The 16,269-nt window shown below is 37.0% G+C and overlaps 3 protein-coding genes across 5 annotated transcripts in view; all 3 read left to right on the plus strand.

The window, feature by feature from the left end:
• Positions 1-16,269, plus strand: part of LOC126588838 (E3 UFM1-protein ligase 1 homolog) — a 30,132-nt gene that overhangs the window by 13,378 nt on the left and 485 nt on the right. The window contains exons 19-20 of one of the 3 annotated variants that reach the window (XM_050253976.1): positions 1,064-1,156; positions 1,567-1,913. The exons of 1 other annotated variant lie outside the window; for it this stretch is intronic. In XM_050253976.1, the coding sequence (XP_050109933.1) occupies positions 1,064-1,156; positions 1,567-1,668 (195 nt within the window). In that variant the 3' untranslated portion in view covers positions 1,669-1,913. Of the gene's footprint in view, positions 1-1,063; positions 1,157-1,566; positions 1,914-16,269 lie in introns of those variants that run through there. One more of the 3 variants, XM_050253977.1, reaches the window with a different exon arrangement.
• On the plus strand, positions 3,341-4,915 carry LOC126588844 (stemmadenine O-acetyltransferase-like). The gene has a single exon (XM_050253986.1). It carries the CDS (start codon positions 3,347-3,349, stop codon positions 4,733-4,735), a length of 1,389 nt encoding a protein of 462 aa, XP_050109943.1. The 5' UTR covers positions 3,341-3,346; the 3' UTR covers positions 4,736-4,915.
• On the plus strand, positions 10,601-12,126 carry LOC126588842 (stemmadenine O-acetyltransferase-like). The gene has a single exon (XM_050253984.1). The coding sequence runs from the start codon at positions 10,611-10,613 to the stop codon at positions 12,021-12,023; it is 1,413 nt and encodes a 470-aa protein (XP_050109941.1). The 5' UTR covers positions 10,601-10,610; the 3' UTR covers positions 12,024-12,126.

Below are 16,269 nucleotides of genomic sequence, written 5' to 3' on the forward strand. Positions count from 1 at the left end.
GAAGATGGAAGGGGAAGGGAGAGAGAGAGAGGATGAAAGGGAGAGAGATGGGTAGGGGAGGAGGGGATTAAGATGATTTGTTTGGGTGTAACAAAAATAATATTAAATTTATCGATTAATCGACTATTAAATTAATTTAAAAGTTTAAATAAAAAAGAATCTCACACACCTCGAAAATGAGAACCTTAGATGAACATTACTCAATTTAAGTTTAGCGGGAATTTGAACAATAACTAAAAAAACTGTTTTTGTCCACGATTCAAGCAAGAATAATGGTGAGTGTGTAACTTTTCGTTCCCATTTGGGCACTAAGTTTTCTTTCCTCTTCAAATTTACGATTTTGATTTCCGTTTTCTCCCTCCTTTTTTTTTTCTTTCTTTTCTTGAGTGTTGGATTGGATTTGTATTCCACGTTGGTGTTTGCCACACTCATATGCAGGCTGCAGATTTCTATTTTCGAGTTTGAATATAACATTATTTTATGGCTAGTCGTATGGGGATATGGTAGTTGGAAGATAGTGCATGTAGTAAAAAATTAGGATTTAAGTCTATGTGGTGAAGTCTATTAGAATTTAGGCCTACGTGAGCATCATGTGCTAACAATTAACAAAAAGTTGATGAAATTTTCAATTTTGAGCCTAAATTCTAACAGACTTCACCACCACAGGAGCTTAAATCCATTTTTTTTTACTTCATGGGTTATTTTCCAACTACTCTATTACTACTGGACTATTAATCTAATTAAACATTATATTATTTGTTTATCATAAATTGGTGATTCCAATGACTTTTGTGTAATTCATTCCTTACTAATTTAGTCACTATCACTTACCACTTGACAATCCATCACCCAGACAAAAACTAGAAAAGAAATGAAAGCGTTGAGCCAAGTATTGAACACCCAATCTATGTATAAGGACACATTAGTTGCTCTGCTAATTGCTTCAGAGAGAACGTTGCTGGTACTTTGCTATTACTGAGCTCCAACGGTACTCTGGCTCCCTGTATTTGTGTGCATATTGTTTCCATTATTCTGTACCTAATAACAACACAACTTTTTTCAGGATAAACTGGATGAATCAGCCTTCAAGATCCTGACAGATTATCAAACTGCAACAGTGACCTTGTTAACGTTAATTTCTGGTGCAAGTGGAGAGGTGAGTAGTTATTTTGGGGTTTTCTAGTCAGATACTTGGTGTATGCAATGATAACAATTGATCCATAAATTTTCATCCCTGAGCCAATATTCTATAGCACTTAAAAGAGTTCTTCTTCAAGGGCAAGTGGCCCTTTACAATAATGGTGGAGAGGAGTGTTGACCTTACACTATGGTGTGAATTCGAACACCGTCGGCCCCCTAATCTAACAAATCTATTGTTTAACAAAAAAAAAAAAAAATCTTCAAGGAGTTCATAAATGGTAGAATATTGTATCATCCGATAAAATGTGCAGCTTTACCGTTAAATTTTGTAAATTTCTTTACTGTCTCGTTGAAGTATTAATTAATCTTATGCTAGTAGTCGGACTCATTACTTAATTTAATGTACGCAATCTCTGTTTGCATCAGGAAGAAGATTGTTCATCTGATAGACTTTTGAACAGAAGCGAGCTTTTGGAGACTCAAATGCCTGCACTCAAAGGCCTGGTCTTACGCACCTCACAATCCTGACTCTGACTTAAAATCTTGTTTCCGAAAGTGAAATGGACCTCTAAAAACACAGTGGAATGCTTCAAATTAGAGATTAGCGTTCGTATTTTAGTGTTTAAATATCATTACTACATCTATATCTTGTAGAAAAGAAAGATTATTAAGAAGGGCTTGGAAATTAGTAGATCCCTTGTGGGGGTCAGTCTTGAATTTGTTATGGATGCTACTTCAGTTTTGGTATGATTTAACATTAAAGAATTGAGAAATTTTATGTTTTGAATACACATGGCACCCCCGGACCGGGCTTCGGTGGAAAGTCACCCCATGTTTGGAAGAGATTTTTCACTACTTTCGGAACACAAAGTGATACATTAGAATACAAGTAGTGAGACACTTATGTTAAAAATTTAACAACTTACAAAATAAAATTTCCCCACTTATACAATGACACATGAGATACCACCTGTGTTTTAGGTACATTTGGCGTTGTGTTGAGAATATTAAAAATGATGATGATGCTTGAGAATTGTTTTAGTAATTCATTTCTTACTAATTTAGTCGCAATCGCTTACAAACAATCCATCACCCAAATAAAGACAGGAAAACGAATGAAAGGGCCAATAATAATATAAGACTTTATTTTTATTTTTATTATTGGTTAAGGAAATTAAATAATAGTGCAGAGCAACATAGCACGCAACACGGTGTAGAAAATAAATTAAATCATTGCAATAATAAATATGTAGTGGGTAACATCAACAACAAGGCATAGTAAATAATCATTTTTTTATCCATTAATAATATAGATTAAGAATGCAACATCCAATAAAGATTAAGAATGCAATTTGGTTTAAAAGAACATATCATTCATGGTCATCACACTTCATGTTAAATAAAATATGTATATGTTCTGGGATGGCAAGATTTAAAGTTTTCATTTGATAATGGATAAAAGTGGCGTTTGTATTTCTTTTGGTTGAGGCTTTGACATTTTTTGTGGTTGAAGTTTGAATTGTGATTGATAGTGATTTATCAAATTGAATTTTAACTGGCGTTGACGAGATTTGATTTAACTTTTAAAAATTCTTTAAATATAAAGTAGAATTGAGTTTGAGTATAAAAAGGAAAATAATGAAAAATGTTTTAAAATTTTAAATCTTAACCAAAGACACTTTAATAACTTTATTAAATAATTAGGACAAATAATAATAATAATAATAATAAAATATTAACAAAAATACAAATTAATCAATCGTTGGTCCCCACTTGGTTGGCTGGCTGCCTTATAGCCACGCACGCCAAAAATTGGGTTGTTGCCCTTTTTTCATTGAAGTGCAAGCCATTTTAATTAAATAAAATTGTTAGGTTAGTTTTGGTTTGAAGAATCCATTTCATTAGAACTCTCTAAATAAAATTGGGCAACTCGAGTCTAACCTGAGTTAGGATTGGTTGACTATCCAATCCGCTCCCGAATTTCTTAGAATGAGGCATAAGGTCATGAATAATACTTGACTATAACTTGGCCAATTAACAAAATATCTTATTTATAATTGAAAATGTTATAATTATAAGCACAATATGTTGTGAAAAAGTCAAAAGTGTTTTTGAGAAAAATTCTTTCATAACCTTGAGTATGCAAGTATTATTCTAAAGTCATTGACTTATTGTTGCCGTTGGGCAAGAAAAGCTGCCTACTTATATGGACGGACTATTTATGAAAATCACAACTTTTGTGGAGCAAAAGATGGCTTCAGAGATCAAAATTGAAGTGATCCACAAGGAAACAATTAAACCACTCTCTCCAACTCCTGACCACCTTAAAAGCTTGAGCTTCTCTGTTTTTGATCAGTATCAGCCTGAAACTTATATCCCACTACTTTTTTTCTATCCCAACAACACTAACAGCGACAACGGCGGGGTCAAAAATAATGATCATCATTCTTTGTTTGCCGAAAGATCCAACCTTCTAAAGAAATCACTGTCTGAAGCCCTCACTCGATTCTACCCCTTCGCCGGAGAATTCAAATACAATGTTTCAATCAGCTGCAATGACCATGGGGCTGCATTTCTTGAAGCCCAAGTCAACTGTCCCGCATCGAAGATTTTGGAAAACCCCGATTTTGAGATCCTAAAACAGTTGCTTCCGACTGATTGTATGTCCACACAAGCAGAGACTGGATATCTTGTGCTAGTCCAGGCCAACTCATTTGAATGTGGCGGATTGGCAATCGGGGTCAGCATTTGCCATAAAGCCGCCGATGCTTTTACAGCGACCGCATTCATCAAATGCTGGGCTGCACTTGCTCTTGGCTCGGCCAGTAGTACTACTGATCACCACGTACTGCTACCTGAGGAATTTGGTATTGCAGCTTCTCTTTCCCCATCCCTTGATTCCTTCAACTCACCAGGAGCTCATGTGACAATTCGTACCGAGAAAAGCACAACGAGGAGGTTTGTGTTTGATGCTTCGAAAATTTCTGCTCTCAAGTCTAAGGCTGCTAGTACCGTGGTCCCAAACCCAACACGTGTTGAAGTAGTATCAGCAGTCATTTGGAAAAGCCTAATCCAAGCATCAAGATCGAAGTTAAGTTTGACGAAGGCATTCACGTGGTTTGCAGCGCTGAACTTGCGCAAAAGATGGGGGGAGGCCATGACAGAAAATATACTGGGGAATTTCGTGTGGTACACGGCAGCATTGACGACAGCAGAGGGTGAAGTAGAACTCGAGAGCTTGGTTGGTAAATTGAGGAAAGCGGTTGAGGAGTATAAGGAAAAGCATCCAAATGGAGTCAGTGGTGAGGAAGTATTTCAAACCATCAAAGCGTCTGCAAGTCGTTCGTTGGGGGGAGTCGTAGAAATGTATGGTTGCACCAGCTGGTGCAGGCTTCCGTTGTATGAAACCAATTTCGGATGGGGAAAGCCGTCATGGGCGACTTCTGTACCTATCAATGGTTTATTTTGTCTGAGTGACACAAGAGATGGTGATGGCATAGAAGCAGCCTTGTCATTGAAAGAAGACGTCATGGCCATAATCGAAAGCAGCGAGGACCTGCTCCAGTATGCTTCTCTGAATCCGACTGTCATGTGATTATCATCATCATCATCATTCATCTTCATCGTTACTTCTTCTGATGTTGTGTGTGTTTCTTCCCCACCTTCTCGTTGTTGTGTTGTTTTTGAACAAGACTGTTGGTATATTTTCAAAAGAACAAGCAAATGTAACAAGTCGCAGGCAACCAGTTATCAATAAATTATTACATTTGATCCAGTTGGCAACTGAGAGAATAAGAAAGAGACAAGATATGGTGGTTAATTTTGATTTTGATTTATTTTGGTGAATGTGATTTACTACACAAGATCTGTTGAGTAGTATGTTCCAATATTCAAGTCACCATAGAAACTGAACTTTTTAAAGTGAACTTACACTATGTTTGGATGAGGGAGATAACTTGAAATTTAGATAAAAGTCAAAATTTATAAATTGACATGCATCAATTCTCTTGTTTGGATTCCTAAATATAGAAATTTAGAATTTCCACGTGGAAAAAAAAAACTTGAAATTTAGGACCTCTTATTCCTAGTTTAAATTCAATATAAATATGTGTCATTTCCAAATTTTTACGATTGAGAGTTTAAAAATAATGAATTCCATATCCAATTTCATTGTTCTGTTAGTTTAATCAAATAAGAAATTTCACAAATTCTAAAAAATAAAACTCGTCATTTCAATTTTCGTTATTTTATAATACTTTAGTAAACTTAATTTTCTTCATTCAAACATAATGTTAAGGAACTAAACGCTAGGAATTCTACCCTTACTAGAAGAGTTCCTACGATTAATTTTCATTTGAATAAAAGGGTACAGTGGCAAACATAAATAGTCTTCTCGTCTTTTTTTCCTGCACATCCGATTAAAGGAAAACTTCATATCTTCTCTCTTAAACAAAAGACAGTACATATCCTATCCACGGTCTTATTTTCCTCAATAGAATTATCATCTCATTTCTTTCCGTATTGAACGCCCAATCAATGTATAAGGACACATTAGTTGCTCTGCTAATTGCTTCAGAGAGAACGTTGTCGGTACTTTGCTATTGGAGCATCTCCACTAGTTGGTGAAGGGCAACGGCAATTAGAGGCTAAGGGCAATAAAATTGCGCTTACTTTTCACTCTAAACAGTAATTGTCTTTGTGCAAGTTCATTAGTTTGGGAGGAGGGAGAGTAATGGCAAAGACAATTACTATTCACATATATTATTTTTAATTTTTAATTAATGTGGGCGTTATAATTCCAATAAATAATTTCAAATACAAAGTTAAGTAACATACTCCTTCAAATTAAATTAATCACTATATATTAATTTAATTTCTCTTATGTAGACTCGATCATGTGTTCAATCATTTGAGAGTTCATTGAACGATGTCTAAATGTATAAGGATATAAGATTGATGTTTGTTTTGTAATTTGGTCTTTTGTTTACTTGGATCAATTTTGTTATCCTTTTAAAAAGTTTGAGAGCATGTTTTATGTACCTGATGAAACAAATAAATTTGAAATAGGTTTTCCAAAGTCTCTTTCCCAAGTGTAAATATAATTGTTTTAGCTTTTGTAATAGCCTCTACCTCAACTAATGATGGGAAGCTCCTTCTTGCGGCAAAAATGTGTAGATGCCCAACCTGCACATAATACATTGTCTCTTTGAACCCCGAGAAACAAGGCGCCTAAGTGGCACGAACAACTCCAATGCTGGAGAGAGAAGTGTGAAAAGTTACCAAAAATAAAGAGTATTTTCGTAAGGTAAACTCCAGAGAATAAAAAGCAAATGATGTCATCTTCACATTTATTATTGTTTGTCTCTCATTGAAAAGTTTAAAAAAATATTGTTTCAATATAAAATTAAGTATTAAAAGTATACCCTATGTGTAATCGTTTGTCTTTCATTTAAAATTTGAAATTAGTTCGACATAACCTTATATTATTCCTGTTATACCCTAACAAAATGAAAATCTCGATTAAAAAAAAAATGGTTTCACGCGTGAAACCCTTCTGTCTTCTACTTCTACCTATCTCTCTTCTCTCTATCCCACTCTCCCTTCAAACCCTCTCTTCTCCGCTCCCTCCCTCTCCATCTAAGCTTTTTGTGTGAGCAGCAGTGCATATATTAGTATATTAAGATTAAGAATAGTATTTGGCTAAACAAGGAAAGATCACCTCATTATTATCAGATTTCTTGCCAGCTTCGATGAGAACAAAACCCTTGATGTGCTCAACAGCAAACGCAGAAACAATCTGTAGTTTGGCACCTAGTGATTGGAAGTCAACAAACATTTGCATCATACAGAAGGCTGAATGCCTCTCGCGTCCTACCAACTGCCCAAAACATTTGACGCGTAGGGGAAGAAGATGGAAGGGGAAGGGAGAGAGAGAGGATGGAAGGGAGAGATGGGTAGGGGAGAGAGGGGATTGAGATGATTTGTTTGAGTGTAACAAGAATAATATTAAAGTTATTGATTAATCGACCGTCAAATTAATTTAAGAGTTTAAATAAAAAAGAACCTCATAAGCCCTCAAAATAAGAACCTTATATGAGCTTTGCTCGATCTGAGTTTAGCGGGAATTTGAACAATAACTAAAAAAACTGTTTTTGTCCACTATTAAAGCAAGAATAATGGTGAGTGTGTAACTTTTCGTTCCCATTTGGACACTAAGTTTTCTTTCCTCTTCAAATTTTCGATTTTGATTTCCGTTTTCTCCCTCCCTCTCTTTTTTTTTTCTTTTCTTAAATGTTGGATTGGATTTGTATTCCACGTTGGTGTTTGCCTCACTCATATGCAGGCAGCAGATTTCTATTTTCGAGTTTGAATATAACATTATTTTATGGCCCAATTGGATTATTAGTCCCATGAGGATATGGTAGTTGGAAGATAGTACATGTGGTAAAAAATTAAGATTTTTGCCCATGTGGTGAAGTCTATTAGGATTTAAGCCCGTGTGAGCCTTAGTGCTAATAATTAACAGAGAGTTAACAACATTTTCAATTTTGGGTTCAAAATTCTAACAGACTTCACCACAGGGCTTAAATCCTAATTTTTTTACTTCATGGGCTATTTTTCAACTACTCTATCACCACCGGACTATTAATCTAATTAAACCTTATTTTATATGTTTATCACAAATTGGTGATTCCGATGACTTTTTGTAATTCATTCCTTACTAATTTAGTCACCATCACTTACCACTTGACAATCCATCACCCAGAGTCCCAGACAAAGACTAGAAAAGAAATGAAAGCGTTGAGCCAAGTTTGGAGTAGAGTTTGTGGCCTGATGTGAGAATTAACTTGACACACAAATTAAACCCTATGGATGACAATTGTAGTATATGAGCAAATAGGGATCGTTCTAGACCAGGGATTAACTAGGGATGCTAATCAATGTGAAACTGACTCAAGAACATAAAAACATAATGTAGAACACTAAACTAGACTCAATTAATGCAAAACTAGAGTTTAAAACACCTAAACAAACCAAAAACTCAAAACAGCAACTAAAAGACTCAAAACTGCCTCAAAACCACTTTCTGGGCAGTTTTGAGTACCTAACACTAATTTGGACGAAATTGGACTAAACCTTGACTCAAGACACTTAAAAACACAACTAAATTGATTTCTAATTAATCTAACACTTTAAAATAAGTGGGGGATTGATTTTGACGAAATTAAAACTTTAAAACTTAACTTTGAAAACAAACTTAAAGCAAAACAAATTGTGATGAAATAGAATGATGAGAAACTAGTTAGAGGGTTCCTTATCCACACATGAACATATGCATATAATTTGATTCCCAGTTATGACTTCAACAAACAATGAATGACAATGCTCCAAGTTAATTAGGTTCGCTTAAATTAACTTTCAAATTTCCCTAGATTCATTGGATTGAATGGGATACGCATTACAACCAAATTATTCCTCATCAAAGCCCCTAACTATGGAATACGCATGATAGAGACATTCAACAAAGATCATTAAGTTCAACGGAAATCATAAACATCGACTAGGCATTCATAACTATGGAATACGCATGTTAATCCAACCTAGGGTTTACTTAAACATAATCGTGACGAGCGATCTTTACTACTCATGAATATAAGTTCATAACGATTAGGTGAAATTCCCTTATATCCTAGCATCAAGTTTAGGCATGCAAATTAAGTGTCGACCCTCAACCCACATACATAAACAAGTTCTTAATCAAAACAGAAAAGTAAACCACATCTAAAGTTCATGAATTCATAACTGGAGTAAATCAAATCATAACCAACATATGTCCATGGCTTCAAATTCGCCTCTAACTAAAAAGAAATTAGTTCCACATGTTTAACATAATTGAAAAGCAAGTTAAATTAAACATGAAAACAGAAACAAGAGAAGAAAGAACTCCAAACACTCCACTAATGGCAGATTGCATGTGCAAGGTTTCTCCCTCCTTTAGATTGCACGGCACTACTTCTTTCTCCTTCAATGGTGGCTGCACGAAGTGGTGATGGTGGTGGAAAGGTGCGGCTAGGGTTGTAGAAGTCTGAAATATGGGAGTTTGGGGGTGGAAGGCTGCGGCAAGAACTTAGAGTAAATTTCTGGAGTGAATGGATGATATGGGAGGTGGTAGTTCGGCCAAAAGGGGTTTAAGGAGTATATATAGGCACTTCAAAACCCTAGCAATCAGATTAGGGTTTCTAGAAACCCAAATCCACCAGAAAATAGGTTAAAACAATGAGAATTTTTAGTGGGAAAAGGCCTAGGGTGCGGCTGGTTTGTTAGGGTTAGAGATGGGCCTTCTAGAATGCCTTGCAAGGCAAGGAAATCAGGTATTTAAAACCCTAGGTGCGGCATAGGATTAGGGAGATCAGATTTGGAAATGGGCTAGGGTTTAGGTGCGGCATAGGGTGAATATCCACAAAGAATTAGGGCTTAGGTCCACTTAGTTTTAGACAGGGATTTGTATAACCCAAATCCACAACTAAAGGCCCTAATAAGTCAGAATTTAAGAGAGAATGGGCTAGGAAGTGCGGCTCAGGTCCAAGAGGTAAGGATAGGTCAACCAAAAGCCCAACGCCAAGAATAGAAACTCACAAAAACGGAAACCTCCAAGAATAGAAGCTTCCAACATTAGAAACTTTGGTTTCCAATTCCGAATTCTTTGTTCTTCACTTTCATTTCTTCATTCCTTAAGCTTCTTTGACCTTCAAACTCGTCCATTTCTTGTGCTCCATTAGCATACACAACATTCCAGCTCAGTTTTGCTCTAAAATGCACCAAAATGCACTTTCGTGCTTCAATTGCCATATGAACCTACAAACACACGAAACTAGCTTAAATCACTATAATAAACAATAACTAACAACGTAAATGCAAGAAAACAAGATAACAAAGTCGCATAAATATGCTCCTATCACCACCGGACTATTAATCTAATTAAACCTTATTTTATTTGTTTATCACAAATTGGTGATTCCGATGACTTTTTGTAATTCATTCCTTACTAATTTAGTCACCATCACTTACCACTTGACAATCCATCACCCAGAGTCCCAGACAAAGACTAGAAAAGAAATGAAAGCGTTGAGCCAAGTTTGGAGTAGAGTTTGTGGCCGATGCTAAGTGCCTGCTTTGTTAAAACAGTGGGCCAATAATAATATGACCTTTTTTTTGTTTTATTTGTTGAGGATAATAGTGCATAGCAACACATCATACATTTAAATCCTTGCAATAAAAAATGTAGTGCGAAGCTTCAGAGGCACAGTAAATACTTGGCTGCTACTTGTTGGCCGATTCACAGAACATTTGGTCTATGATTGAAACCGTTATAATTATAAACACAATGTTGTGTGAATCAATTAGAAAGAGTTTTTGAGAAAACTTTCATTGAGTTGCCAAGTATTATTCTAAAGTCATCGACTCATTGTATGGTAACCCTGCCTACTTATATGGACCAACTTTTTATGAAAATCACAACTTGTGTGGAGCAAAAGATGGCTTCAGAGATCAAGGTTGAAGTGATCCACAAGGAAACAATTAAACCATTCTATCCAACTCCTGACCACCTAAGAAGCTTGAGCCTCTCTGTTTTTGATCAGTATCAACCTGAAGTTTATATCCCACTACTTCTCTTCTATCCCAACAACAATAACAACGACAACAGCCAGGTCAAAAACAGTGATCATCGTTCATTGTTTGCCGAAAGGTCCATCCTTCTAAAGAAATCACTGTCTGAAGCCCTCACTCGATTCTACCCCTTCGCCGGAGAATTCAAATACAATGTTTCAATCAATTGCAATGACCATGGGGCTGCATTTCTTGAAGCCCAAGTCAACTGTCCTGTATCGAAGATTTTGAAAAACCCCGATTTTGAGATCCTAAAACAGTTGCTTCCAACTGATTGTATGTCCACACAAGCTGAGACAGGATATCTTGTGCTAGTCCAGGCCAACTTATTTGAATGTGGAGGATTGGCAATCGGGATCAGCATTTACCATAAAGCCGCCGATGCTTTTACAACCACCACATTCATCAAATGTTGGGCTGCACTTGCTTTTGGCTCGGCCAGTAGTACTACTGATCACCACGTATTGCTTCCCGAGGAATTCGGTGTTGCAGCTTCTCTTGCACCATCCCTTGATTCCTTCGACTCACCAGGAGCTCCTGTGACATTTTCTACGGAGAAACTCACAACGAGGAGGTTTGTGTTTGATGCTTCGAAAATTTCTGCTCTCAAGTTTAAGGCTGCTAGCGCCACGGTGCCAAACCCAACGCGTGTTGAAGTAGTATCGGCAGTCATTTGGAAAAGCCTAATACAAGCATCAAGATCGAAGTTTGGTTTTATGAAGCCATCCACATGGTGTGCAATGTTGAACTTGCGCAAACGATCGGGGCAGGCCGTGACAGAAAACATACCGGGGAATTTCGTGTGGTTCGCTGCAGCATTGACGACGGAAGAGCAGAGCGAAGTAGAGCTCGAGAGCTTAGTTGGTAAACTCAGGAAAGGGATTGCGGAATATAAGGAAAAGCATCCAAATGGAGTCAGTGCTGAGGAAGTATTTCAAACCATCAAAGCGTTTGCGAGCCTTTTCTTGAGAGGAGACTTAGAAATCTATACTTGCAGCAGCTGGTGCAGGTTTCCGTTGTATGAAACCAATTTCGGATGGGGAAAGCCGACATGGGTGACTTCTCAACCATTCAATGATTTATTTTTTTTGACTGATACGAGAGATGGTGATGGCATAGAATTGTCCTTGTCACTGAAAGAAGACGTCATGACCATATTCGAAAGCAGCGAGGACCTGCTCACGTATGCTTCTCTGAATCCGACTGTCATTTGATTGTTATCATCATCGATCATTCACCATCATCATTAATTCGTTTTGATGCTTGTACCTTTTGTGTGTGTGTGTGTTTTTTTACCACCTGTTGTTGTGTTGTTGATGTAGGACAAAAATTAGACTATTTCACATGCAATAAAATTAAAAGAAGGCATTGATGTAGGACACAAATTAGATAATTTCACACACAATAAAATTAAAGGAAAAAGGTCGATCAATCGAGAAAAGTGGTTGAAGAATTGGTAAATCACGTGTCAATAGATTATTTGTTGGAGCCATAACCCGGAAGTGTATGTTTTGGATTTTTCATATTGTCCGAATTGATGCAACTTTGATTTGACATATCTGTTTTAGTTTGACATGTCAAGTTTAAGGCAAAAATGATGTATTCAACTTCCAAAACAGCATTTTAATGTTTGTAATTAAAATTAGACTTCTGGTTTTCCTCTCGATTAATGTAATTTGTTTTCGTTTTAATTACCTAAGCCTTTTGAGATGCCCAAGGGTTGTAATATGTTTATTTAAACCATTTGACTTCTCATTTGTAACAATCTTTCTTCAATTATCATTTAATAAAAAACAACTTTTGGATTTCCAACCAAAAACTGGTGGATTCTAGATTACCGGTTCTTCAAGGATTTACACTTGTAACCCTTCTACGCTTGTACAGACGCAGTTGTTTTTGAACAAAACTGTTGGTATACATTCAAAAGAACAAGCAAATGTAACAAGTCGCAGGCAACCAGACTTATCAAGCCACTTCGAACTTTGACAGAACAACTTCCTCCCTTCCGACAAACTAATCCAAGCCCGAGGATGCACGACATCCTCTTAATGCAGTCTCCTCAAAGAAAGTATTTCGCCTTGAGAACCGTAGCCCAAAAATCCTCCAGATTATTCCATAAGCTGGATCATTGCCCCGATAGTTGTGCATCGTTAAACTCCTCCAAATCCCAGAAGCCCATAGTGGCTTAGGATCACCGATCGTTAAGAGGTCACGAAGAGCAGCCAACAAACTAATTTACATCTGCCTCATTCATTGTGTGATAACTAAGAGTCCATTTGATAACCATTCAAATTTCTCAGTAGTCTGTAATGTTAAGTGCCCAAGCACCTTATGGTTAAGTGCGTGAGCAATAAATCGTCATGGTTACGGGTTCGAGTGCTGGTATTTGAAGAGAAAGATGATGATGGCCTAACCCGAAACAATTTGAACATAGCCCCTCACACGTTAAATTTGCATGACCAAATTTGATTTTGTCACAAAGTAGAGCTCATGGGATGAAAGAATGAAGTGATAACTCTCAAAAAATGTGTGCGGAAAACAAAATATTAAAAAAAAATACATTTATATAAAAATTAAAATAATTAAACCCAAAAAGTTGAGCAACAAAAAAATTATATTTATATATAAATTAAAGGATTATAAAGACCAAATAAACCAAATTTACAAATCAAATAATATATCACCAATAAAAAATAAACATATTAATCAATATTTAATAATTCAATTATCAACAATTATATTATTTAGTTTACAAAATTAAATTAAAAAAATTTTAATCTCTCGACATTACTGAAAATTATGATAATTAAACTCAAAAGTGGAGCAGTTGCTCCACGTTGCTGAAACTGCAAAATAAACCGCAGTGGTGGCTTCGTGCCTCTCCACCCGTCCCTTTTATCCAAAAGTGCTTTTTGAAGTCTATAATACAAGTGATATTAAAAAGCACCCGTTGATAAATTTTTCTGTCCGTCCGTAATACAAGTGATATTACGTATTATTGTATAAACTGTGAGAAATTTTACCTTTTGTTTTAATTTTTTCGCACAAAAATCTCAACACGTGATGTATCATTTCTTGTCTGTACACATTGAAAAATCTCTTTCACCATTGTAAGCAGCAAAGGGAGTTGACACCAAAGCACAGCAGCAGGAGACAAAACAAAAAGAACACGGCAAGGAGGAAGGCGAGAGGTCACGGCAATAAAAAGGAGAAGGAGAAAACCAGAAAAACAGCAGCAGGGAGACACACGGCAAAGAATGAATCAGAGAAGAAGAAACTTCAAAGACTCTTTGGGTATAAATTCATTGTTTTAACTCCTCCTTGGTTATTATTTTTTGTTGCTTCTCTTCACATTGCAGGAAAGAAAAAGAAGAAGCAAAGAAACACTTAAGCTTCTTCAATCTTCCTCTTTCCCCATGCAAGAAAAACGGAGGGACCGATGCAATGCCCCATGGCAGCCATTAGCAAAGGAGAAAATAGGAAGAGGAAAAAATCTCTCTTCCTTCCTCCTCAATCTTGCCGACAACGGGTAAAGCAACCCACCCCTCTGATAGGGGGCGTTGCTTTGAAAACCCAGCCCCCATCGAAAGATGCTCTGCTATCTCCCTCCTCCTTGCTCGGAGCCTCAACCCAGGACTCCTGCAGTATGCGGCACCACCCTTTCTTCCACCGACAATACCAAAACGGGGTGGCCATCAATGGAGCTCTCTGTATCGAATCCCAAAAATCCTATCTTCCTTTCCAAAAAGGGGATCTCTGCAAATCCCAAAAAGATGACGCTGACTCCCTTCCTCTGGCCGAGCAGCGCCGATTCCCTGATGGCTGGCAAACCCGCCGCCCCATTTTCCGGGCAAAGAAGCTCTCTTGATGGACGGTTTGACCGGCCAGAGGTCCTCTCTCTGCAGGATATGATACCTTCACCATAACCGCCGCACCTCTCCCCGGAAGTTGGCGAAAGCCGTGGCCTCCAAGAAACGTGCAAAGCAGAAGCAACCCCGACTCACCATCTTCCTCCAGTCTGTACCCCCATGGCCAAACAAATGGACATTTCGCCAGCGATGAAGAATCGGATACTCAAGTTCTCAGGTTAATCCCACAACGGCAAAACTCAGGTCATTAACCTCCATGAACGTTTCGTAAGTGTTAAATCCCGCAAAGTATTTGGGTACAAAACTCATGCAGTTCTTGGATGCCAAATTCGTCTCAAACTCAGTTTCGTCTCTTCTTACAGCTACTGATCACAGTAAACAATCCAACGAAAACATGAGAGATCCCCGTCGTGATTTGCAAGTCCGCAAAATGAAGGAAGTGAAAAATAGCAATGGTGCTCTAGCACCTGGTAAAGTCGGCGAGCTATTAAGTAACTTTGCATGCATTGCTCACTAGTTTGTGCCAAAGGAAAGCAGAGTAGATGAAGGAAAGTGTGGACAAAAAGTAAGTTACAAGAGTGGGAAAAACACACCCCATGTCATTCACGTGGGTCATTCACTCATTGAAAATCTAGAACTACGCTGGTTTGATTATGTCAATGATACGTAGACAATCTAGTTTCACATTCTAGATGCAACTGCAAAATTAAAATACTAAATCGAATCTCTGGTTCATTCAACCAAGTTCACCACAAAACTGAAATCAAATCCCTAGTTCATTCATTCAACCAAATTCACCCCAAATCCAAAACCAAATCCTTGGTTCATTCAACCAAATTCACCACAAATCCAAAACCGAATCCCTGGTTCATTTAACTAAGTTCACCACAAAACTAAAATCGAATCCCTAGTTCATTCAACCAAATTCACCCCAAATCCAAAACCGAATCCTTGGTTCATTCAACCAAATTCACCACAAATCCAAAATCGAATCCCTGGTTCATTCAACCAAGTTCACCACAAAACTAAAATCGAATCCCTAGTTCATTCAACCAAATTCACCCCAAATCCAAAACCGAATCCATGGTTCATTCAACCAAGTTCACCACAAAATTAAAATCGAATCCCTAGTTTATTCAACCAAATTCACCACAAATCCAAAACTGAATCCCTAATTCATTCAACCAAATTCACCACAAATCCAAATTAAAATCTTTGTTCATTCAACCAAATTCACCCAAATAAATCAAACACAAATCCTTTTTAGTAGGTCATTCACTCACTAAAAATCCCCAAACCAAATCAAAGGAACTACGAGTAACTTGATCTAGGTTCAGTCACAAAATCAAATAAGCACACCAATCCCTAAAATTCATATTTTTTCAAGTTAGAATCAAAGAGTATTCCTTTCCAAAGGAAGGGTTGTAATTAATAGACGTCTAGTCTAAAATGGAATAAAACTCTCCTCGGAAAAATGGACGATGATACGATTGTGTCAAGTAAATTATTTGTTCTCGTAACAACTTTTGGTCAACAAACTCATTCAAAATATATCTTCATAAAATTTGGGCAGCGAGGTTTATGATTTCCA

The sequence above is a fragment of the Malus sylvestris genome, chromosome 11, assembly GCF_916048215.2.
Source record: "Malus sylvestris chromosome 11, drMalSylv7.2, whole genome shotgun sequence".
NCBI classification, from domain to species: domain Eukaryota; kingdom Viridiplantae; phylum Streptophyta; class Magnoliopsida; order Rosales; family Rosaceae; genus Malus; species Malus sylvestris.

What these genes read in the sequence shown, in the direction of transcription:
- LOC126588842 (XM_050253984.1), top strand. Translation starts at nt 10,611, where the DNA reads ATGGTAACCCTGCCTACTTATATGGACCAACTTTTTATGAAAATCACA.
- LOC126588844 (XM_050253986.1), top strand. Translation starts at nt 3,347, where the DNA reads ATGGACGGACTATTTATGAAAATCACAACTTTTGTGGAGCAAAAGATG.